Source organism: Chiloscyllium punctatum, chromosome 32 (assembly GCF_047496795.1).
Source record: "Chiloscyllium punctatum isolate Juve2018m chromosome 32, sChiPun1.3, whole genome shotgun sequence".
Lineage (NCBI taxonomy): Eukaryota > Metazoa > Chordata > Chondrichthyes > Orectolobiformes > Hemiscylliidae > Chiloscyllium > Chiloscyllium punctatum.
The window spans coordinates 42,386,472-42,411,808 of record NC_092770.1 but is presented as its reverse complement, the minus strand read 5'-3'; the positions used below and the strand labels follow the sequence as shown (position 1 = coordinate 42,411,808).

Below are 25,337 nucleotides of genomic sequence, written 5' to 3'. Positions count from 1 at the left end.
GGTTTTTTACAAATATATTAAAGACAAAAGGGTAACTAGGGAGAGAATAGGGCCCCTCAAAGATCAGTAAGGCGGCCTTTGTGTGGAGCCACAGAAACTGGGGGAGATACTAAATGAATATTTTGCATCAGTATTTACTGTGGAAAGGGATATGGAAGATATAGACTGTAGGGAAATAGATGGTGACACCTTGCAAAATGTCCAGACTATAGAGGAGGAAGTGCTGGATGTCTTGAAACAGTTAAAGGTGGATAAATCCCCAGGACCTGATCAGGTGTACCCGAGAACTCTGTGGGAAGCTATAGAAGTGATTGCTGGGCCTCTTGCTGAGATATTTGTATCATCGATAGTCACAGGTGAAGTGCCGGAAGACTGGAGGTTGGCAAAACATGGTGCCACTGTTTAAGAAGGGCTGTAAAGACAAGCCAGGGAACTATAGACTATAGTGAGCCTGACCTTGGTGGGGTGGGCAAGTTGTTGGAGGGAATCCTGAGGGACAGGATGTACATGTATTTGGAAAGGCAAGGACCGATTCGGGATTGTCAACATGGCTTTGTGCGTGGGAGATCATGTCTCACAAACTTGATTAAGTTTTTTGAAGAAGTAACAAAGAAGATTGATGAGGGCAGAGCAGTAGATGTGATCTGTATGGACTTTGACAAGGTTCCCCATGGGAGACTGATTAGCAAGGTTAGATCTCATGGAATACAGGGAGAACTAGCCATTTGGACACAGAACTGGCTCAACGGTAGAAGACAGAGAGGGATGGTGGAGGGTTGTTTTTCAGCCTGGAAGCCTGTGACCAGTGGAGTGCCACAAGGATCGGTGCTGGGCCCTCTACTTTTTGTCATTTACATAAATGATTTGGATGTGAGCATAAGAGGTACAGTTAGTAAGTTCGCAGATGACACCAAAATTGGAGGTGTAGTGGTCAGCGAAGATGGTTACCTCCAGATTACAACAGAATCTTGACCAGATGGGCCAATGGGCTGAGAAGTGGCAGATGGAGTTTAATTCAGATAAATGTGAGGTGCTGCATTTTGGGAAAGCAAATCTTAGCAGGACTTATACACTTAATGGTAAGGCTCTAGGGAGTGTTGCTGAACAAAGAGACCTTGGAGTGCAGGTTCATAGCTCCTTGAAAGTGGAGTCGCAGGTAGATAGGATAGTGAAGGAGGCATTTGCTATGCTTTCCTTTATTGGTCAGAGTATTGAGTACAGGAGTTGGGAGATCATGTTGCGGCTGTACAGGACATTGGTTAGGCCACTGTTGGAATATTGCGTGCAGTTTTGGTCTCCTTCCTATTGGAAAGATGTTGTGAAATTTGAAAGGGTTCAGAAAAGATTTACAAGGATGTTGCCAGGGTTGGAGGATCTGAGCTACAGGGAGAGGCTGAACAGGCTGGGACTGTTTTCCCTGGAGCGTCGGAAGCTGAGGGGTGTCCTTATAGAGTTTTACAAAATTATGAGGGACATGGATAGGATAAATAGGCAAAGTCTTTTCCCTGAGGTTGGGGAGTCCAGAACTAGAGGGCATAGGTTTAGGGTGAGAGGGGAAAGATATAAAAGAGGTGTAAGGAGCAACGTTTTCACACAGAGGGTGGTATGCGTATGGAATGAACTGCCAGAGGATGTGGTGGAGGCTGGTACAATTGTAACATTTAAGAGGCATTTGTATGGGTATATGCAGAGGAAGGGTTTGGAGGGATATGGGCTGGGTGCTGGCAGGTGGGACTAGATTGGGTTGGGATATCTGGTCGGCATGGACGAGTTGGACCGAAGGGTCTGTTTCCATGCTGTACATCTCTATGACTCTATCTATGACTGGAAGCCTCTGTCCAGTTACTTAGCACAACATTCTATTCTGGGTGCCTTGCTGTTTGTTGTGTGCATTTATCATTCAACATGAATGTAGAATGTATGAACATTAATTTTACAGATGATATAAAAATTAGTGCTGTGGTAAGTCGTGAGAAGGAAAGCCTTAAACTACAAGATAATATAGGTAGGCTGGTCAAATGGGTAGAACAGTGGCAAATGGAGTTGCATCATCTAACGTGTGACGTGATACATTTCGGGAGGACAAACAATGAATGGTAGGACCCTGGGAAGTAGACACCATCACAAGGAACTTGTTATGTCTGTCCATAGATCCTTGAAAGCAACAGGGCATGTGGATAAGTGGAAGCATAGAGTACAAGAGCAAAGTGCTTATTTCTAAACTGTGTACATCATGAATTGGGGCATGGCTGGAGTACTTTGTGCAGTTCTAGTCATTACCCTGCAGGAAGGATGTGATTGCTGTAGAGAGGGTGCACATCGTTCACCAGGATGTGACCTGAGCTGGAGTGGTTCAGCTGTGAAGAGAAACTAGACAGGCTGGAGTTGTTTTCCTCAGAGCAGGGAAGGTTGAGGGGGGGACTTGATTGAAGTGCACAAAATAATGAGGGGCATAGACAGGGGATAAAGGGAGAAGTTTTTCCCATTAGTAGAGGGGTCAGCAGCCTTGGGAGCACAGTTTTATGGTAAGGAACAGGAGTTGAGCAAAAACATTTTCACTCATAAGATTATGGATATCTGGAACTCACTGCCCAGAATATTGCTAGAGACGGGGACCCTCAAGATTTTTAAGAACTATTTTACTCTGTTGACCTCAGCTGCTATATGTTGTACACAATCTTACTGAGGAGAGTCCCTAAGGAGATCGCCTGACTCGCCTTTTGTTGTGCAGGAAGTATAGGCAGGTTGGAGATCTTGCCTCTTTTCTCCAGAGAAGTAGCTGAAGGCAAAACATGAGGTGGAATCCAAACTGCATTCTGTAGCATTTTCAGTGCCTGATCCAGCCAATCCAACAGGGACTTTGTCCCAGGTGAAATTCTGGGGCCTAATTACTAAGGAAGCTGTGTAACTGCTGTTGTAATCTAACGTTTCCTACTCTGTGAACTCACTGATATTGACCACAGGCAGTTGTATATATTCACATTGCTCACTTCTAAGAAGATATTTTTGAGAAGTCCTTTCTCTTGGCTCAGTTAAATCGGGCAGGTCAGTGTACTAAATGGGTCATTGCACAAAGCTCTTTTCATCTGTAATTAATAGAATCCTGATCAAGACAGATTATTTCTTCACAAAGCACTTACTGTCTTTGTTTACAGACTTCAGCTGTGTGTCTTGTTGGAAACCAGTTCTAATCAACATCCTTAACACAGACTAATTTCCTTGCTGCTTAGTTTATCCTGTTATATTATAATATTTTCCCACGTTAATTTTTTGCTTTAAACATGTCCCGATATCAAGAGGCATCAGACAGAACTGTTTTCCATTTTATCAGATGGGAGTAGGTTAAATTTAAACTTCATGTGAAGTCATGACTTGTACAACACCCCAACCCTTCAGTGCAGATAGAAGCTCAGTAGTGGGTTTGCTGTCTTGAGATAATGTGAATAGACAATTAGTTTAAGGATAGTCTTGTTGTAGTCATTATGCTTGATGGTCTGCAAAGTCATGATCTTGACACAGTTGGCTTCCAGTGACTAAACCATAGTATTTTGTAAGAAGTGTATGGAAGAGATTCAGTAAATTTATGGTCTCAACGGTATTATAACTGGATATGTCATGTCCTGTTCATCCATGTTCAGTAATCAAAGCTCTTCAATTTTGGAACAATATGTGCTTTATTTCAATTAGATTGCTGTCCCATCACTTAAATTGTAAGTGAAATGGGATGGTGCAATTTTCGCTGTACCAAAATCCACTAAATGATGCCTATTCACTGACATGTCCGACTGTCCAGATGGAAGATGGCAATGTAAACCTCCAGTGCAGTTGATGAGGACCTATCTAATTTGATTCAACAACCTATGTGAAATGTGTACTTATGCAATCCGCCAGGCAGCTGTATTAATACCTATCTGTTTTCTTCCTTAGAGTGTCCTCAGTTGCACCTGAGGCATTAATTGGAAGTGAGGAATCTGAACAGAAGGAAAAATACTTATCCTTCAGGTTGAGAAAATGGGTGATATTCTCTGAATCATCTCAGTATTGTTGATTTACCTTCTTGAGTCCAGACACCTGTTTTAAGTCTAAATCATCTTCACCAACTTTAAATATGCACCCTAACTCTCTTTTGGTGAGATGGGGGTGGGGATTGAGAATGCTTCCCACTACAAAATATATAAATTTAAAATGTACTCGTTTTTAAGTACTGTATCTGTATGTAAATTACATTTTGACCGTGGAATAGGCACTTCCTAATTCACAAATTAATCTATTGCAAAAAGACAAAGCATTGATTGTAAATAGGCAAATGGAACCCTTTGGAGTAATTATAGAGATTAATGAGCATTTTCTTCACTTATGACTGTTTGTCTCAACTCTAAGAGTTTCTTTCTTTTGCAATTTTAAGTAGCTTCCCAAGCACAGTTTCCAGAAAAACACTCGATGCTTTTGTTCTTTGGAGTGTCTTTTGATTAAATAGGTTTGCTCCATTGAAGAATTGCTAGCACTGTAAGCTCTTTTGTCAGGATGCATGTCATGAATTTGGGCTGTGCTGTTCCTGGGTATTTTTGTTATTTGGAGTCACCTTTTGTGTTGTATTTCAAGAGTAGAGCAGAAAGGGAGAGACGAGCAGGTGACCCATTTACAAATCAGTATGTTTCCAAAACAATAAACTAGGAGCTATGCTTTAATGCCAGACATTCTGTGGGACAAACTAAACACACGCAACCTTTAGTCTTTGCGTCTGTTGCTAGCTGAAACCTTGTTCATAATATTTTATAAAAATATGGATGTAAAAACCACTGTCTTGATTATTTTCTGGAATTATTTGGCAGAATACAATGGCTTATTATAAACAGTATGAAATTGATGTTGCTGTTGTTTTGCATAAACTGCATTGTGTTGAGCAGTAATTTTTTTAAATTATTGTCTGTGTGTTCACATTAATTTCATCTAGAAAATGAATTAGCATATCAATTCCTTTTCCTCAATCTCCTTGTTTGCTGGAATACAAAAACTGGAATTTTAGTAGGAAAACACTACTAGTGGACATCACCATGAATGTGCTAAGACTTGAGTAAAGCTTTGCACGCCCTGCTGATTGTAAGTGTTCTATCTTAGACAATCTCAAGGTAGTCTTCACCCAGTTCCACATAGGAGGCAGTTTGCAACATAAATTACTAGTCCTGTTCAGATAACTATATCTCTTGACAATGGAAAATTTGGAGAGAACTAAAGGTATTCTCTCTGACCTCTGGATCCTGGCACATTTTAGAATCTTTGCTACACATCTATCGTGTACCGTAACAGATTCTTTGAAGTTGTCGATCAGGGTATAATGCACTAAGTGGGAAAACATTCAAAAAAACAATATTTCAGTTTTTGTGTTGAGGTTCTCATGCATCACTAGGTAATCTAAAATGTGATTTTATTGGATCCAATTGTATTGATAATAGTAAAACCTTATTACAACATTTTTAATTCCATTATCTCATTTTAATACATGGGACCTCTCGTGGATTGACAAATGGTTTAAAAATAGAAAGTCACTGACCGATGACAACAGTAGTGATCACCTGACCAGGTTGAGTCAAGCTTTATGAGACAATCAGTAAACAAGATTCAGTCTGAACAAAAACTAACATGTCATCAGAATGGCTGAAATCAGTCACTCAGATCAATATCTCCTCTTGATCTACATGGTTTTGGAAGTTTCACACCTTGGAATGAAAGCCACCTCCAGATTATTGATCATGGGGAAAAAAAGCGAAGCCCGACTTGTGAAGACACAAATGAACTATATTTCAGCCATCTTATGGACAGAGCATATGGATTTATAACAATGGAGCTAGAAGACGTTCTCTTGCTCCCAGGTTTGCAGGTCTTTTGGAAACAGTGCCTAGTGGTAAAACAAATTGGGGAAAGAAAGGCATACAGACATTAAGAACTCATGGGTATTTATACATTTCAGGACTGAGTAGGAGAGAAGTCATCAATCAACAGCTGTGGTTCCTGGTTAAAACCTAACATCAACAGGATTAAAAGGACATTTTAAACCACCTTTTCATAATATTCCTTTGTGTACCCCTCCTTTTCGAAGCTTTAAAATCTGTTTGTGAGTGTTTGATGTCACGGCTTATATTTTTCTCAGGGTTAGTCAATTTTAAAATTCCTAGTTCTTTCACAGAAGAAACCTTTTTAATTGGCTCCTTAATTTTGAACCAGTGAGCTTTGTTTAAATTGAACTGTGATAGCTCTGTGCTTAAGTTGAAAATCTTTGTGTAGCCAACCAAGCGTGTTTAAAAAAAGAAAAGCACTGATCCACATCTCTTCACCTAGTCATAACATGACCATTTTGTGATTAGAGATTTTTTCCTTTTATCCATCTTTTTTTCCCTTTCTTTTTAACTTGCTTTCCTTCTCTCACTCCAACAGCCACATTCCCATTTAATCTGCTAAACTCTTCATAAATAAAGCAATGTGAATTAAGTAGGCTTCAATTGCATGGTCTGACATGACCCTCTAGCTTGTCATAAATTCAAGCAGTCAATACATGATTCTCCGTGCTCTGCATGGTTAAGCCAACATAGTATCTCAGAACATTACGCGCACTTGTATTGTACAGTAATTGTATAAACTTTCCAGCCTCTCCTATTGGGTTTAATAATGGTAGAGATCACTGTCTCAGTTAGATTTTTGTTAACATTTTAAATAGAAAACTGCTTTTTCTTGAGAAGGGATGGCAATTCTGACTAATTACTGGGTCATCCAAGGAAGGGGAAGGAAATTTTTCATTGGATAGTAAGGAGTGAAAATGTAACTTTAAACATATGATTGCACCACCATAAGTAAGACTTCAGTATAATTCTAGTCAGCTTGGACCAGACCCAAAGCAGAGTTACAGTAAGCTCCATGCCCTTTTCAGTGTTAGATTCAATGCCTTCACATGTTAGTTGCATTTCTGATCACATTCATCCCATCTCAGGACAGGACAGGACAGTAAAACAGGTTTAAAGGTAGAGTTGCAGTGCCTTTTTGGGGAGGACACTGCAGCAACAGCCTCTGATCATGGAACCAGTCTTCAAAAACAAATTGCCAAACATGCTTTTAATTTTTCTAAGTATTAAATTCTTCAGAAATTGCCTTTTTGCAGGGCTAAGATTCATAGGTACAAAATTACTTCATAAAGTAATAGAGATGTACAGCACGGAAACAGACCCTTCGGTCCAACTCGTCCATGCTGACCAGATATCCAAACCCAATCTAGTCTCTTTTATATCTTTCCCCTCTCACCCTAAACCTATGCACTCTAGTTCTGGACTCCCCAACCCCAGGGAAAAGACTTTGCCTATTTATCCTATCCATGCCCCTCATGATTTTATAAACCTCTATGAGGTCACCCCTCAGTCTCCGATGCTCCAGAGAAAATAGCCCCAGCCTGTTCAGCCTCTCCCTGTAGCTCAAACCCTCCAACCCTGGCAACATCCTTGTAAGTCTTTTCTGAACCATTTCAAGTTTCGCAACATCTTTCTGATAGGAAGGAGACCAGAATTGCACACAATATTTCAACAGCAGCCTAACCAATGTCCAATTCAGTGCAATTTAACCTCAGTCAAACAAAGAAAGTGGTGGAATACTAGAGCAGAACCATTAATGTAATTACAATGCTCTCACTGCTCCTGACTGTTATCGGTGATCCTGCTGAAAATGTAGAAGATGGATAAGAACATAATCAGTGATGATTCTAAAGACTGTTACTCTGTTTGTTGACTGTCACTGTCTAGATTCACAGATAAAAATTGGCTACATCAGTTAGACTAGTCAGCACTGGGGAAAAAAGACAACTCCCTCAAGAAGTGAGCTGAGAAAAATGTAATTGGGGATTGTGGGGATGCGCATGAAATTTCCTTGTGTAGATCATGTGCAATCCCATATAGTACTGATCCATACAGAGAAACAAAGGGAAATGTTAATTGTTCCTAGCCAAATCAGGAAGGTTGCTATGATAGGCCTTAAGAGCCTTGAGAGAGTGATAGGAAAATCAGCTACTGGAAGGTGTGACTTGGCAGTGATACACTATATGATTGAATGGAGCGCTCATGCCTAGGAGTCATTGATGCTTTGTTGAGGTTGGACAGAGAATTGCCAATGGACACTGAATGAAATCCAGCCACCGTCCAGAAAGGAGGGTGAAAAGAAGAAGCAACTAGTGCAGGGGTGGGTGGTTGGGGCGGGGAGGGGGGGAGGATGGGAAGGGAGTGAGGTGACAAATGACCTTTCACGCCTTGATATGTCTCACCAATACTATTATGCACAGAATGCCGTATACAAGAATGATTAGTTTCATGTTACCGTGAAACAACAATGAAACATTGGAACAGGCAAGTTATGAAGGAGGAAATTATTTGCACTAACTCCCAAGTTGGTATTTAATAATTAGGAAGGTTTGAGTCTTAAATGAAGTGAAATTGAAGATGTATCTTTGGTCATGTAGGACATCTGACTCACTTAATGGATTTTAGTGGGCGTACACTCTGTATGGTGTCCTGAACTGAAAAGACCAGACATTAATTTTATCCGCAGTCTTGCGGAGGTTTTTGGAATCTAACTGTTTCGCGTGACATTCTTCTGCCCTGTTGCAATACTCTGTAGAGAGGAGGTTGAGACTAAATATATAAAAGAATTCAGACGACCAACCCAGGCCTGATTTTGGCAAATCATTTTGTGTCTCTGAGTATCTACGGTTTTTCGTTTACAACCTATCAATTCTCTCCAATGTCAGATGTTTTGATGTGGTATAATGATGCTGGTTAGAAGCATGTTTAAAATAACTAACTAAATGTCTCCACAAGCCTTTTGTTTATTTTCCCTGACCACGTTTGCAGTGATGTTCTATTGTTAGCCAACAGTCCCCGTTCACTATGCCATTGCATGTGAGGATGGCATTTCACTGACATGAATAGCTCAACAGTGAGTTCAGAATCACAGGTGCACTGTCGTGGGCATGGGAATTGAGCATGTTGCCTGATTGAGTGGGAAAGGAGCCTCTGACCTCGGGAAGATCATCCAGCCCCTCAGGCTTACTCCGCTATTTAATTTTATCATAGCTGAGCTGTACCTTAACTCCATCTAACCACCTTGGATTTTATAAAAACATATAGTCACGAAGGAAATTGGAGGTCAGGAGTTTAAAAAAAAAACTGAACAGAGTGGTTCAGATTCTCTTTTAAAGGAGAGCAGAGGAAATTGTTGAATTCGGAGGTTGTGGAGAGACTTCCTGAAGAACCGTGTTCTGAAGAAGTCATACTAGACTCCGAACGCTAACTTTGTTTTTCTTTCCACAGATGCTGCCAGACCTACTGAATTTCTCCAGCATTCTGTGTTTGTTTCAAATTTTCAGTATCCGCAGTATTTTGGATTCCAATGCATAACTGCCTGAAAATAAACTCCTAAGAGGCCAGTATCCCATCACCATGTCACCTTTTCATGAAAAGTCCTTAACTCTAGCACCGGCTCTTCAGAACCAGCTCTCAGAATACCAGAACCTCGGATGCTACTGTTTTTATCAGTCAGCCAGAGCTCCCTAATTGGATCAGATTAACAGCCCCAATCAGGGAACTCCTATTTATTGCTGACCTTATCACAATCATTACATTGCCAGTATGCAAAAGCTTGATGGCTCATCAGCAATCATCAATGATTATTTTGATAATATTAACTGGACCAAGCAAATTGTAAAATCTTTGTCCAGAAAAGCAATACCAGTGTCTATTTTTGTTTATTCACTCGTGGGATACGTGCACTCCTGACTTGGCCAGGATTTACTGCTGATTCCTGGTTGTCCTTGAGAAGTTGGTGATGAGAAGTCTTCCCCAACACTGCATCTATTTGGTGCAGTTACATTCCTAATGATGTTCGGGAGGGAGTTCCAGGATTTTGACCCAGTAATACTGAAGGTATAGTGATCAGGATGGCGAGTGACTTGGACAGAGCTTGCAGGTGGTGGTGTTCCCAAGTATCTGCTACCCTTGTCTGTCTTGATGGTATAGCTCGTAGGCTTGGAAGGTCCTATCTAAGGTGCCTTGGTGAATTTCTGTATCTTTTAGATTGCACATGATGCCACAGTTATGTTGTGAGCATAATGGAGGTTGATGGTTTCATACAATTTATCCTTATATTAATTTGTTAATTTAAAATTAAGCTTTTTAAAAAAAAATCATTGCCTGTTAATTAATATGTAATTTTTGTTGGTTCTGATAACTGTTAAATTAGAAGTTACAAAAAGTGGTATCTTGTTTGTAATTTCGTTACTTGTGGGATTCTTTTCGATTTCAGGTTCTGTAGTAGGGATTGTCGCAGTATAGATTAGTCAGTGCAAATAGCTTATTTCTGTATTGTTACTTATATGTGTTTCTAAAAATGTACCAATATGGTATTATGTATTATAGGAAGCCAGTTTCCCATAGATGCCAAATGTCGCATAAGACAATTTGGAGGCATGTTCTCTTCAAGGACCTGAAACTGTGATTAATGAAAGGATATGATGACAGCCGAGATATTTCTATATGGAGAGAATCATAATATAACAGATCTAACCCAACATGTGGAAAGTTTTTAAATAATTTGGTTTTCTCCCATTCCTGGTGTCAACCAAACAAATATAAACATATTACTCATCAACACTCCATCTGTCCTGTTTCTTTATATTGATTTTGAGAAATTTATCTAGTGGTGTACTCTGAAGTCATCTGTAGCCCAGGATCAACAAAAGGTTGAGAACAATAAGTTTTGTCTATTTGGGAGAGAATGGTGAGGGGGGCTCCACTCTGTGGAAAAAACATACAAACCTGTTGCTGGTTTTTAAACAGTTGTGACATTCATCATGTTGAATCCCAGTTTCTGCTCTGCGATAGATCATTCTGTAGTTTTGGGTATAAATTTTAATGATGTTTGTGTTTGGCACGCAAAGTACCTTTGGGAACAGGTCATTGAACTGGTCGCTTGTCCTGAGTTACATAAATTAACGATGTGACGCACCCTTTTTATACTCAATGCAGTAAAGCTAATTCATATGAAATTCCAAGAATGTGGAAAATCAAACGTTTGTGGTCATTCTCACCAACCTGAGAGAGATTTTTTGGAATGTTTGTGAGAATTAAGCCATCAGTGGACAGTGCTGTGCTGTTTACTGCCAGTGGCTAATGGGGTGATAGAGCTAGCACCCTTTTTCTTCCCCTCCCTTATATTTATATTTGTCGCACATGTTCGCACATGTCCAGGGTTAGCTGCTTTGATGCTCTGCCATTGGCTGTGAAGATGCAGCACAGTGATTTGTGGTATCTCGCCTTCTGTTGCGTTTTATTTCACCTTATCGTCTCGTCTCATTGGGATCAAAAGCTCATATACTGAAGGAGGTTGCAGATTCAATTTTCAGTTTTACGAGCTCTCAATGGAGCACATAAAATCCTGAATTTAACTTTTTCAAATGAGTGACCATGTTTATCTGGCACAATTATACCTGAAAGGAACAGAATGAAATAGAACCTAATGAATCATCTTAGCAGCATCCAGTTCATTGGTCTACAAACAAGGTGTTACTATTTCCTTACTTAACAGTTAACTTGTTGTTTTCAAATTCTGTTTTGCAGTGGTCTCGATATTAGTTCTGTGCATGTGGTACTAATGGTGCAACAAAACTCATTGCTTTCTCCTGCAATTATCAACACAGGCAGAGTTCTCCGAGTTGAATCTGGCCGCGTACGTGAATGGAGGATGTATGGTTGACATGCAGCTGATCCGGAATGGAACTAAAGTTGTCAGGTAGGACACTGAAACCTTTTTTGGTTTGGAGAGGATTGTGATAACAGAGCTGTGCACTTTTACTAATTATAATAACTCAGAAAGCCTACTGATAAGAAGCTTCGTTTATTGTTGAACGCTAACAAGCAAGTCCAAGTCCAGGACAGAGAGTTCTGCAGACACATCTCTAGTCTGCTTTATAATATTTTTCTAATTGACCTGCTCAGAGATGCTATTACACACCTCAGGAGCAGCTCATGGTCCAGAGGCAGGGACACTACCATTACATCACAAGAACCCTTCCTGGGTCAGCTAATTTTATTTTCTAATCTGCTTGTTCAGAGATGTTATTACACATCTCTGCAGCACGTCTGACTCAAACCCAGACCTTCTAGCTCAGAAGTAGGGACGCTACCCACAGCACCTCCTGCATCTCCTGGCAGTGTTATCACACATAAACCAAACAGCCTTCCCACCATCAAATCACTTTGTTTTTGTTTTGTTTTTAGCTATTGTCTATTTGATGTATTCTTAAAAACATATCTATTTTCTAATCAACTTTTTGAGAGCTGCTCTGACACATCTCTGGAGCAGCCGGGACTGGCTGAGAGGTTGGGACACTGCCACTGCGCCAGAAAATCCCTTGCTTTTTCTTTCATATCAAGAAGTTCTCTTAAACACAACTGAATGGCTTTCCCACCACCAAATCACCATGTTTTGTTTCCCCATTTATTTCCTATTAACAACCACTAATTGACGCCATCACACAGCTTCTTATTGAAGTCCATGAAATCGTTTAAAGGACTGAATGGATTGTTCTGCATTATTTTGAGTGTTGTTCCCTTGATTGGTCAAATTAAAGCATGAAGGGCTATAATAACAAACCCTACTAAAATAACAATATCTGCACGAGTTCTGATGATTTATTTTTACTTTTAGTGGGGATGGGAGGGGGAGGGGTGGGGGTAGCGAAATTCCATCCTTTCTCAAGCTTTTCTCAATCCAAGCAATTCTCATTGCACTTAATTGATGCAAGCGATAATGATTGACTTAGTTGGCTAACTGTTAGATGTACTCTGAAAACTGTTGTCATTATTTTCAAATGTTTTAGTTAGAAACATGTAATATTTTAACATGAATTGTGTTAAACCACAGCACTTATTTGTAAATGGTAATATTGTATGTTGTCTAGACCTTTATTACATAACAAAAAAATACCCAATGTGTTTTGTTGGTGTTGTGGCTTTTCAGGACCATAAATAACCATCCTGATGTGAAAGAGTAATGTGGTTTTAAAAAGAAAATACTTTATTGAAAAATGTACAGACGTGGTTTGCTGATTCAGACAGTTGGGTAGACACATTTTGGATGGATGATTTGAGACAGGTTTGAAACAAGTGCATGTCTGAAAGCTCCAAATACAAGGCTGAGAAAAATAGTGAAATGTCTGTTGTGGCTGTAAAAGCAGAGTATTAGTGTCCACCCTTGTTGTGTATGTGTCACACCTGCAATATCAGTTTATTTCTTTTACATCAAACACTCTGCTCCTTTTCTTCAAAACCTTCTCCCTTCACCCCACTGCTTTTCTATCTCTCAAAATTCTTTTAAAATCCTAAATAGCTTTCAAGCTGATTGTGCTTTGATCGTAGTCTTTCTTTCTTTCTTTCTTTCTATTCCTCAGTATCTATTCTGTTTCTGCCCATGGCTTCTACAGTGACTTAACAGGTGTGAAAAAGCAAAATAATTTAAATATTGAATTGCATACTTGTCATGCTGTAGATAACATTACCAAGGACCGTGAAACAATAAAATGTAGTGAAAGCAAAATGTTAAGCCCAGAGAAGGATCATGGAACTGAAAACAAACACAGAAACATACAACAGTAAGTTGATTTTTAGTAACATCATGAAATGGACAGATGTTGACCCGCATTCACTTTGTCATAAAGAATGCATTAGGTTCAATGGTTCAAATTTAGTTTGATTGCATCCAGCATACTGGCCAATACTATTATAGTGCACCACGTTGTGAGTTGTTGTGTACTGAGGAAGGATTCTGTACAATGAGTTACAGAACTGTGGAGACAAATTTGGCACAGTCAGTTACAGTACGCTGAAAAGAACCGTCCACAGTGAGTTAAAGTGAAATGTAAAGGACTCGATACCCGAGGAAAGGACTCTGCAGATTGAGTTGCAGAAACACAGTATGCTTCAGTGCATAGACTGTATACAGCGAGGTGTAGTATTCTGAGGGACAACACAATGCGGTGAGGTACAATGGACTAGGGAATAGTTCTGCTCAGTGGGTAACAGAGCACCAGAGATGGATTCTCTTCATGCTTCATGTAAATGCGGGAAATTTATTTGGATTCCTTTACAAAATATCTCTGAGCACTTTCTGATTTTTTTTTGTCTCCAAAATCTTCTAGGAAAGACTATCCAAAGAGCTGTACTGAAAATAAAGAAAAATCTCTTGAGCTTTGATTCGAAAGATTATCCAGTTGTAACTTAGATTGCAGGGTCTTGCAATCGTTTTACTCTCTGGTCTAGAAATTGGATAGCTCAAATGGTCTGACAGAAAGTTTCAGGGAAAGTGATCATTGTATTGGAAGGTTTAGGATGATAGTGGTAAAGGGCAAAGAACAACCCAGAGAAAGAATAGAGAATTGGAGGGGAGCTGACTTCAATGGGGTAAGATCAGAGCTGAGCTAGACAGACTGGAAACCAAGGATAGTGGGATAATTTGTAGCTGAACAATGGGCTACCTTCAAAGATGATATTGTTTGAACATAGTTGAGATCTATTCGACAAAAGGCAAACAAGTCCTGAGCTTGGTGTATTAAAAAAGTTAGGAAATTAAGATAAAGAATTAAAAGTGTTCCCATGACAGGTGTCAAGTAGAAGAAAAGGCTCTGAGGAGATCTGATCGAAATTTTCTGAGTATGAAGTGTCTGGACAAAGGAGGCAGGCAGAATCTATTCCGTTTGTAAAATGACTGAGAATGAGAGGCTAATTTGTAAAAACAACAAAGTGATGGAGGGGAAAAATCTTTTTCACACAAGAAGTAGACTCTGAAATGCACTCCCTGGAGGCAAGTTAATTTAGACATTCAGGTGGGCATCGGTCGATGATTTACATTGGAGCGGCATTCAGGGTTATGGGGAAAAGACCGCAGAATAGCAGTAGGTCGGAGAGGTGATGCATCCAGCCTCCTCCTGCACTGTAACAATTCTGTGATTCTGAGATTATTCATGATCTGTCCAAAAGGAATTGGGAAGAAATTAAATAGGTGTACTGACCACATTTGTATGATTGCAGTATGGCCTTGAGCAGATCCCATCTACACTCCTCTCTCAACCGTGTGATCAGCAGCCTTTCACACTGCAAGGGGCTGATTAACACTCAGAACCAAGTGTGTGCTACAAGCAACCTTCCCTGTTTAAAGGCACATTTCCTATAAAAGGCTCTTATAGAAAGAAGGCTGCTATATTGTCACCTTGGAACCTGGAGTTTGAAGGAAAATGCTGTTGCACACCAGTTCATGTTAAAGAACATCACAATTTGCTTTGAATAATTGGAGCTATATGACCAGTTAATTCAAGGGTCATCCCAGATCATGTAAAAATAATCTGGGAGAGATTTTAATCTTCAAATATGAGACTTTAGATTTGAGCACCAAGTTAAAATTTAAACACCTGAAGAAGGGCTCATGCCCGAAACGTCGATTCTCCTCCTTGGATGCTGCCTGACCTGCTGCGCTTTTCCAGCAACACATTTTCAGCTCTGATCTCCAGCATCTGCAGTCCTCACCTTCTCCCACACCTGAGTCTAAGCCAGCTTGTTCCCAGTCACTTCCAGTGTTTGGTGAGAGGTGGGATGAAGGATGAGTGACTGATCGACTCCCAGCAGCTGGGTTGATAGCTAAAAATTTTTAAGGAAGCTGCTTGCCTCTGTATTTTTAATGAGACTTTTATTTTTAACTGCATATTGCTGGCTTTTCTGGCTTTGAGATGGGCGAGGGATTTAGAAGTTAAGCACCTTTTATAGCACTGCCTGTGGACCAGCGGGATCAAGAACATTCCCTCAGGCCCAACTAAAACTTCTCCATGATTGGTCACACTTCTGGCCTCTCACCAACTCCCACAGTTTCTGACTCCTATCAATCAATAGTCTGGCTGTTCACCAGGAAATTTCAATCAAATCACTAACTTGCCCTAAAACACTAAATTTCTCATCTTTCTCTGACCGAATACTCTGTGTAACAATAGGATTACACAATTCATTTCTGTCTTTCTATTTCATTGCAATTCCCTAAGTAGTTATAAGGCAGAAAGATTAAAAGCATTTTAAGACTGGTTACACTGCAGCCATGACGAAACTTCAAAGATACTTCATTGACCTTAAAGTAATTTTGATGCCCTGAAGTCAAGAAAATCCCTTTGTTAATGTTGTTTTCTTTCAGACTGTGTACACTCTAGTAACATACAGATATGATCTGATCTGGGAACTGATCTAGCTTATTGATATTGCTGGCACTTGGATAATGACTGCATTTTGAAATGCTGGGCTGAACCTATGGGTTTTTTTTTTGGCTAAGTACGAGTCATGGCAAGTTTTGTGCAGTGATTCTTGCAGTGTAAACAATTGAGTTTTTTACCAAATCTTATCAAAACTTGCTGCCTTAACTGTAGTTGCTCCCCGATAGTGAGTCTGACATCCGATTTTCTTCCCCATCTTAACATGTCATTCCCAGAAACACTTGGCACTGCCCGGGTATCATGGAAATGATCCCATGAAGGTGACCAAAACGTGCGAGGAAAGGTAAGGAATGAGGAGGCCTCTGAAGGTAATGAAAGAGCTGACCAGGAACAGTTTTTTAGGAAAGTGTTGTGAACACAAGTTGGCAGAGTGTGAGAAAGATTTGCAAAGGAAGCCAAAGCTTGGAAGAAAAAATGTATTAATGCATTAGATTAGATTACTTACAGTGTGGAAACAGTCCCTTCGGCCCAACAAGTCCACACCGCCCCGCCGAAGCGTAACCCACCCAATACCCCTACATCTACATCTACCCCTTACCTAACACTATGGGCAATTTAGCCTGACCTGCACATCTTTGGACTGTGGGAGGAAACCGGAGCACCCGGAGGAAACCCATGCAGACACGGGGAGAACGTGCAAACTCCACACAGTCAGTCGCCTGAGGCGGGAATTGAACCTGGGTCTCTGGCGCTGTGAGGCAGCAGTGCTAACCACTGTGCCACCGTGCCGCCCAAGAGGCCAAGAGATAGAAAAGCAGATGAATGGAATTAGCTGGTACTAAAGATGTAGCTGGATAAATGTTTTCAGCAAGTGGAATGAATGAATAGCCTTCAGGGAGCTGGATTTCAATTGGTCCCAGGCAGATGAGACTTTTCTCAGAACCTTTCTCAGAGCAGAAGTGGGATATTCAGCTCTTTGAGGCACTGTTCATTCAGATGGTGCATGATCTGATTGTGATATTAGCTCTACTCACCTAACTACTTCCATAACCTGTAGAGGGAATAAAAAACAGTTACAAAACAGTAATACTTATATTGAACATGCTGGTCATACTAGAGCTTCATCTTGAAGTATATAAGATAATTCAGATCAGTATGCATCATTTGCAAGTTTTAGGGCCTTGACTAACATCCGTGTGGCTCTGGCTTGAATAGGTTCAGTGCCCCAGCCTCCCAAAGTGGGTAAAACTTCTCCTCCTATTTATCATAAAGGAAAGCTTTTGATTCTTCGATTATTTCCTCTAGTTTTAGTCTCCCCCACAAAAACAAATATCCACTCGGTGCCCAATCTATCAGATTTCTTTAGGATCTTAATATTTTTCAATAAGGTCACTTGTTATTTCTAGAAAACTCCAATTGATACAGGCCAATTGAGTGGAAGAGCGACATTTCTATGAGACTGAACATTTTAGTAACATCAGACATGGTGACATGCTTTCTCAATTACAGTCCTGAACTGTCAGAGTTTGGGAGAAGGATTAGGCAACATGTGAAGTTACGGACAAGAGACACCAGTCTGACTCACTACAGATGTCAAAGTGATACATATTTGAATTGCTTGAAGGACCAGGTTATGTACTGTCCCCGAGTTCAAAGTTGTGAAATTTGCATCTGTAATGTAATTGGTAGTGCAACAAAATACCCTGATACCTTCCACAACTGAACATGATAATAATCATTCAGTTTTTAGCAATGGATTTTAACATTATTTGTTATTTCTTCTGTTGCATATATCAAAAACATCTTAATATGGTGAGCTACATATAAGACTGAAGTGAAACTCTTCAAGAAAATTTCAGTGTTTTGGCTCAGTGGAACTATTCTTGCCTCTGAGTCAAACATCACAAGATCAAGTCCCAATCCAGATAGATGAGTAGATAACCTTGGCACAATACTAAGAAAATACTGGATTGTTGATGAAATTCTTTTTCTTTCAAATGAATCATTAAGACAATGTCTGTGTACATTCTCAAAAGGGCATAAAAGATTTTCTGCTACAAGTTGAAGATGATCAGGAGAATCACCTGTGTCTAGACCGATTTAATCCCTCCCAGATGTCCTGAAAACAGTTTCCTGATCATTCATTTACTTATCAGATTACATTTACAAACAAAAGGAGTTCATCAGTTCAAAAGTGCTTCAGGGCATTCTGAAGTCATGGAAGGTGCACTGAGATGATCAGTAATTCATTTGGTCATTATAGAATGATACCAAATGGCAACCATACACTTCCGAAAGAATGAGAGAAACCATTCAGTGGCCAATTAGGTTGCCTTCCAGAAGATCCCTACAATTTGGATGAGTTATTGCTTGGACTTTTGGCCAGGGAATCCCAGAAAAGAAGCATTAAAGGACAGGGTTTTAAAAACTTCACTTGTATGGAAATGTCTTAATGCAGTTACTTTCTTTTGGAATTGAAGGCAGTGGAGTGTTCTGAGAGACAGTAGTGGAAGTTGCAGTGCCCATGTATATCTGGGAAGCAGCATTTTGATGGATGAGAGAAAGCCAGGGTTACTCACAGCTGAGGATGGGCTTTGAAGAGTTTGTGAACTTGGGCTGGATCAGACTGCGGGAACTGCTTAAGGGTTGAGTGATTGCCTTTGGAAAAGTACAGCCTGTATTATTTTAAGCTGACACCAAGCCAAAGAAAGCAACCCATTTAAAGATTACAAACAAGCTCTTGTAATGACGACAGTTATATAAATTCTGGAGAATTTTTAAGCTAAGTAGAATAAATTGGATTTGGGGAGAAAATGACTTTTGGGTTGCTCATGGTATGAAATGTTTTTAAATTTTTGTGTTGTATCTTTATCCATAGATTTAAACTAAAGTCTCAACCTGAATTATGTGTTGGTTGTGAAGGGCAATCAAACAACCTATTCTTCAGCCTCTATTAATACTGTTCATTGTCAAACTGGGAGCAGGTATATCGGCATTTGAGAACGTTCCCTCTCCACCCTTTGTCCTTTGTTTTTCTGTTCCTCTTGTATAGATCAAAGGGACAAAAGAGAAGTACAACACAAGAACAGGCCATTTGACTCTCCAGGCCTGTGCTGATCATCATACCCTATATAATCTTTAAAAAATCCTTTTGCCTTTATTCAGTCTGAATCCCTCTCTTCCCTCCCTCTTCATGTAACTATCCAGATGCCTCTTAAATGTCACCAATGGGCCTACTTCCACCACCTCTTCTGTCAGTGCATTCCAGGTTCCTACCACTCTGTGTGTGAAATACTTCGCTCACACATCTCCCTTAACTTTTCCCCTTGCACCTTGAACCTGTGTCCCCTTGTAATTGAAACTTCAACCCTGGAAAAAACCCTCCGACTATCCACCCTATCTATGCCTCTCATAATTTTATAGACTTCTATCATGTCTCTTTTCAGCCACCCTCTTTCCAGTGAAAGCAATCCTAATCTTTTAACTTTTCCTCCTAGCCAGTGTCCTCAAGACCAGGCAACATCCTGGTGAACTTTCTGTGCACTCTATCCAAAGCTTCTATGTTCATCTGGTAGTGTGGTGACCAAAACTGCACCCAATACTTCAAATGCGGCCTAACAGGAGTTTTATATAGCTGCAAAATGGCTTTCCAACTCTTTTATTCCATCCTCGGCAAATTGAAGGCGAGCATGCCATATTACTTGTTAATCACCTTGGCCACCTGTGTTGCCACTTTTAGGGACCTGGGGACCTACACACCCAGATCAATGGCCTTCATGTTATTTAATGAGGTGCAATGTGATAATTTGGGGTAGGATCTCCCATTGTATGGGCGAGTTGTTTGAGATCTGTATATTATCATTGAGATATTTTATTGCTAACTATGTTTGCCGAAGTACTGGGTGATGCACTCTACCTTCAACTTGTAGACCTGAGCTCAAATCCTAATCTGAATAAAAAGTGAGAGTCCCTACTCTGTCCTGAATCGCCTGGATACTATGAGCATTGAGCTTATGGGGTGAGAAATTGAACTCATTAATGCCTGTTTTCCGATGCTTCAAGTGCCGTTGATGATCCAGGATAGTGTTTGCAGTGCACATGTGCACACCCACATGTTCTCTGTCCTGCTCACTGGCTCTCTCTCCTGTGCTTGCTCGCTCTCCCGTGCTTGCTCTCTCTGTCCTGCACACACTCTCTCTTTCTCATGGTTGCTCATATTCTCTTGCTCATGCACTCGCTCTCACATTCACACTCAGTCTAATATTAGTGAAAATATTTGCTTGTGCACAGTGAACATGGACCATGAGTATGTGGATCAGGTAGTTCAGTTTATCCGTCTACAGGCCTAATTTGCTGGCCCATTTTGGAATTCAGTACTCCAGCTAGTGAGCCACAGTTCTCCCTTAAATTTGCAGAGATGAATGTGTGTTTGTCCCACTGTTCCCCTATGCTACGTTTGGTGCTTTCTGGGATTGTTGAAGTTATAAAAGTTACATAGAAGGTGCAGAGGGTTTTGCAGACTTTAAATGTTCAGCATAAACCTGTTACTCCTAGACATGGCTGGACCTGAAGTCCTCCTTCTTGGATTAGCGTGTAAGCAGTTATGATCTCATCTGATGTTATTACTGGACAAATCCGATCCCAGACTGAAATCTGGCTTGTCAGTTGCTTGTTTTTGCTATTAATCAAGTAGTCTTTTACTGAAATATAAATACACTGTTACAGAATTGAGTTTAACAATAAATACGATAGAATAAACCAAACTATTTGCATAAGACAAATTTAAGGATTATGAAACACATGGTAAAAATGTTATTCCATTACACTAATTCCAAAGGCATTCCTTTACTGTAGTCCCACCAAAGAGAATTATTTTTTCTAGCACCCTGATCATTGCTTTATTTAACTGTAGTTTCAATCCCAGTCTTGAGACTAGGACAGCCTCTTCTGGAACATACAACTGACCTTTAACCTTCTTCGCTTTAAATAACCCCTTCAGGGTTTTAAACAAACATTTCTAGCCTAGAATTATTGCTTTGTTTCTTACACTAAGATAACCCATTTTCAACAATTCTAAACTATTTTCTCCTGTTTACACATCCAGCTTCAGCTTGGAAGCATGGAGAACTGCCCACATTGAAGCTAAAAAAAAGCTTTTTTATTTCTCAAGCTATTGATGTTTCTCCTAATCAAAAGAAGAAAATAATCAGTCCTTGAATATCCAATGCATAACTGTTTACATTTTTCACTCAAAATTCTCCCAAGGCAAACAAAGAAAAACACTACTCTCTAGGAGGTCTTTCTCTCAATGTTTCACAATCACCATGACTACAGAAATGCTTACCAGTTAATCATTGAACCCATTCAGCCTTACATAAAACCCATTTGCCATTAATTTAGTCAAAAACCCATAGTGAAAAATAAACTATACTAAAATATATAAAAATGGCACACCTTCCACCACAAACATTGATTGGGATAATAAGCAAAGATCATGCAGAACTAGAAGGATGAGGAAGGTGGGGAGGGGGGTGGTGGTGGAGTATAGGTAAATGTCCTCAACAGAAGAGAATATCTGTTCAGAGAGCAATCCTCCCATATCATGATCAGCAAGGACCACTAGGACATACATTGGGGGATTCAATAAGGAAATCTGCCAATGGCTGTCACCATCACCTTAACTTTAAAGGAGGGGAAGGGCCTTGCTATTCATGTCTGTGATGATGGCAATTAATGTCTCTACATCTGGCTCCCTCCAGACCAGAGTTGGAAATATTCACACTATTTTGCATTTTCCACTCACTGTGGTTTGAGGGAAGTTACTGAGGTGGTCTATGCTGAGAGTGAATAACACCACATTCTTTCTCGCCAGAGACTAGAAGGCAAAGTGAACACATGGCTTCACGAGTATTACAGATGGAGAAAGTGAGGACTGCAGATGCTGGAGATCAGAGCTGAAAATGTGTTGCTGGAAAAGCGCAGCAGGTCAGGCAGCATCCAAGGAACAGGAGAATCGACGTTTCCTGAAGAAGGGCTGATGCCCGAAACGTCGATTCCCCTGTTCCTTGGATGCTGCCTGACCTGCTGCGCTTTTCCAGCAACACATTTTCAGCTAGTATTACAGATGTAAAGGTAACTTTGTTTTAGACAGTGCGACTAAAAATAGGAAGTTGCTTAAGCCAAAGAAGCTGTAAGAAGGCGTTTGCAGTTCTAACAATATTTACTGGAACACATTGTGAGTTACACATACACCCCTGTACAGTGTTCACTCTCCAAGTAGCCATCTCTCTTTCTCCATGTATCACTACCCAAGCCCCCCCTCCCAATTTCGGCGTGGAGAAGTTAATAAAGAAGGCATTTGTGGTGAGCTATTTTCCTTCACCATTCTCTTCTCTTTTAAGCTGCTTCTTCAGCAAATTCCCTTTAGTAAGAGAAAGGGGAAAGGTTTTCTCAAACAGTGAATGAAAGACAGACAGCGTCTCAACAAACTTCAGCAAGGAGTCGGAATCAAAAGAAACCAAAAGAAAGTATGTTATTAACATCAGTGATCCAGACTGCTATTCTCTGACTGACTTTTTTATTTCCCTTGCTCACCACAAAATTTGTCTCTCTGCCTGTGCTTGTGTGTGCATGGGAATGTTAGATATGGTTGAAAAATGTGTTGCTGGAAAAGCGCAGCAGGTCAGGCAGCATCCAAGGGGCAGGAGAATCGACATTTCGGGTATCAGCCCTTCTTCAGGCTCATGCCCGAAACATCGATTCTCCTGCTCCTTGGATGCTGCCTGACCTGCTGCTCTTTTCCAGCAACACATTTTTCAGCTCTGATCTCCAGTACCTGCAGTCCTCACTTCTGCCTAATTTTAGACATGGTGCAAGGTTTAAACTATAGGATTATGTGTTAATAATTCATGTTTCATTTTGTCATTGATTAATAACAGCTTGATTACAATAAAGGTATTTTCTTGCCAATGGGAAGAAACCTGGTGTGCATTTTCTTTAAGCTGAATTAGACACTGAGGTTGAATTGGACAGCCTGATGATTTAATGTAATGTTTACATTTGTGATGGGTCTGGGAGTAATGGGGCTGAATTTCTCGTGCGCTTCCCCCATTCTCACATGGCACAGGCTTTGCTGCAGTGCAAGGTGCCATTGATTGCTGGGACATTTGTGATGGGGTGCATACCAACCAGAACTATAAGGCCACAGTAACAAGGACTATCCAGGGTCCCTGTGGTACACAACCCATACGTGAATGCACAATATGCATCTACAGTGAATGCCATACTGCAACATGAAAAATGATCCAGCAGAGCATTGCAATGTTAAAATGATACTGCCATCACCTGGACCCATCTGGAGGAGCACTTCAGAGCAGCTATTAAGGTTTGTCATTGTTTGTTGCATACTTGTCATCATGAGGGACGGCCCTTGCAACTAAGTAGGGGGCAAGAAACCACAACTGAAGAGCAGGAAGAAGGTAGGAGACCATCTTAGCAGCTGTTATTGGCTTTGGCTCTCCATTAAGAACTTATGTAAGTGTGGTACTACTAGTCAGCACCCCAAATCCCCATTCACTGAAGTTCCTTTTTATACCTTTCCTCTATCAGTGTGAGGATCAATTGAAGTCACCTGAAATTTAACATTCCTGCCAAATTTCATATGAAATTTCATGTGCTTTCTCTTAGTGCTTGTTTTCCATGTTTTATTAAGGGACACCTTGGATGATAACCTTAAGCAACTATGGACTGATTAGGCTTGACTTTAGAGTGCCTCATTTTGGCATTGGAGGGTGCAGATTGGGCTGGATGGCTAATAAGAAACAACTAGGGCAGCGGTGGCATGGTGGATGCTGTCTTTCTGAGAGAGGATAGTGGATTCACACCCCATGGATCCACTACCTCTTCCCTGAGTCTGGAATCTCAAGTAATCCTGGTAATCTGCTAGAGGGCAGATTGCTGAACTGCTGTGATATCCTGCAATCCTCTTTGTGCACCCTCACATCCACAGAAATGATGACAGCAGCGTGAGTTTGCGTGGCAATAGGCTGAGCTTCCAGAGCAGAATTCAGGCATTGGGTGGGTGCCTGTTGTGCTGCAATAGGAACTATTAGGTTGGCCGTTCTGATTGGGCCCATGATGTGCTGATGGTGTTTGCCACTTCTTCCATGGTGGAAAGAATGGGCCGTAAGGTTCATACAAAGCCCTGTGCCAATTGGCATTGGGCTGCACTGTGCTCCTTGGCATTTGCTGCAGGTTCTTTTGACAGGCTTTTCAGTGTACCATTCCTATGTTATGAGCCCAGTTGACATTACTAAAGGACTAGTGAGATTCCAGAATGAAACTTGGCCTGATGGAAGATACTTTGCTACCCCCTCAAGACTGATCACTCAACTTAGTGATCTCGGACTAAGCCCTACTCTCTGTAACTGAATCCTCAGTTTTCTGACCCACAGGTCACAATCAGTGAAGACTGGGGACAATATTTCATCTTCATTAACGCTCAACACTGGAGCCCCCCAGGGGTGTGTACTCAACCCCCTACTATACTCACTGTATACCCATCACTGCATTGCCAAATACTAGACTAATGCCATTTGCAAGTTTGCTGCTAAATCACGTAGTTGGTCAAATCTCAGATGGCGATGAAACAGACTACAGACAGGAGGTGGAAGACCTGGAAAGATGGTGCACTGAGAACAACCGAGCTCTCAATGGCGACAAAGTCAAGAGAATCATTATTGACTTTGTGCAGGATGTTACTCATGCTCCCCTACACATTAACAGCGTAGAGGTGGAACGAGTAGAGAATGTCAAGCTCCTGGGAGTGGTCATCCACAACAAGCTTTCTTGGACTCTTCATGTGGACGCACTGGTTACAGAGGCCCAACAATGTCTCTTCTATTCCTGATGAAGGGCTTTTGCCCGAAAAATTGATTTTTCCTGCTCCTCGGATGCTGCCTGACCTGCTGTGCTTTTCCAGCACCACTCTAATCTAGACTCTGGTTTCCAGGATGTGCAGTTCTTGTTTTTACCTCTCTTCTTCCTCAGGCAGCTGAGGAAACTT

The 25,337-nt window shown here is 40.7% G+C and overlaps 1 protein-coding gene across 2 annotated transcripts in view; it reads left to right on the top strand.

The window, feature by feature from the left end:
• The window catches only part of LOC140458103 (synapsin-3-like), a 268,932-nt gene that overhangs the window by 80,201 nt on the left and 163,394 nt on the right, over positions 1-25,337 (top strand). For both annotated transcript variants that reach the window (XM_072552177.1, XM_072552178.1), the window contains exon 4: positions 11,726-11,817. In XM_072552177.1, the coding sequence (XP_072408278.1) occupies positions 11,726-11,817 (92 nt within the window). The remainder of the gene's footprint in view (positions 1-11,725; positions 11,818-25,337) is intronic.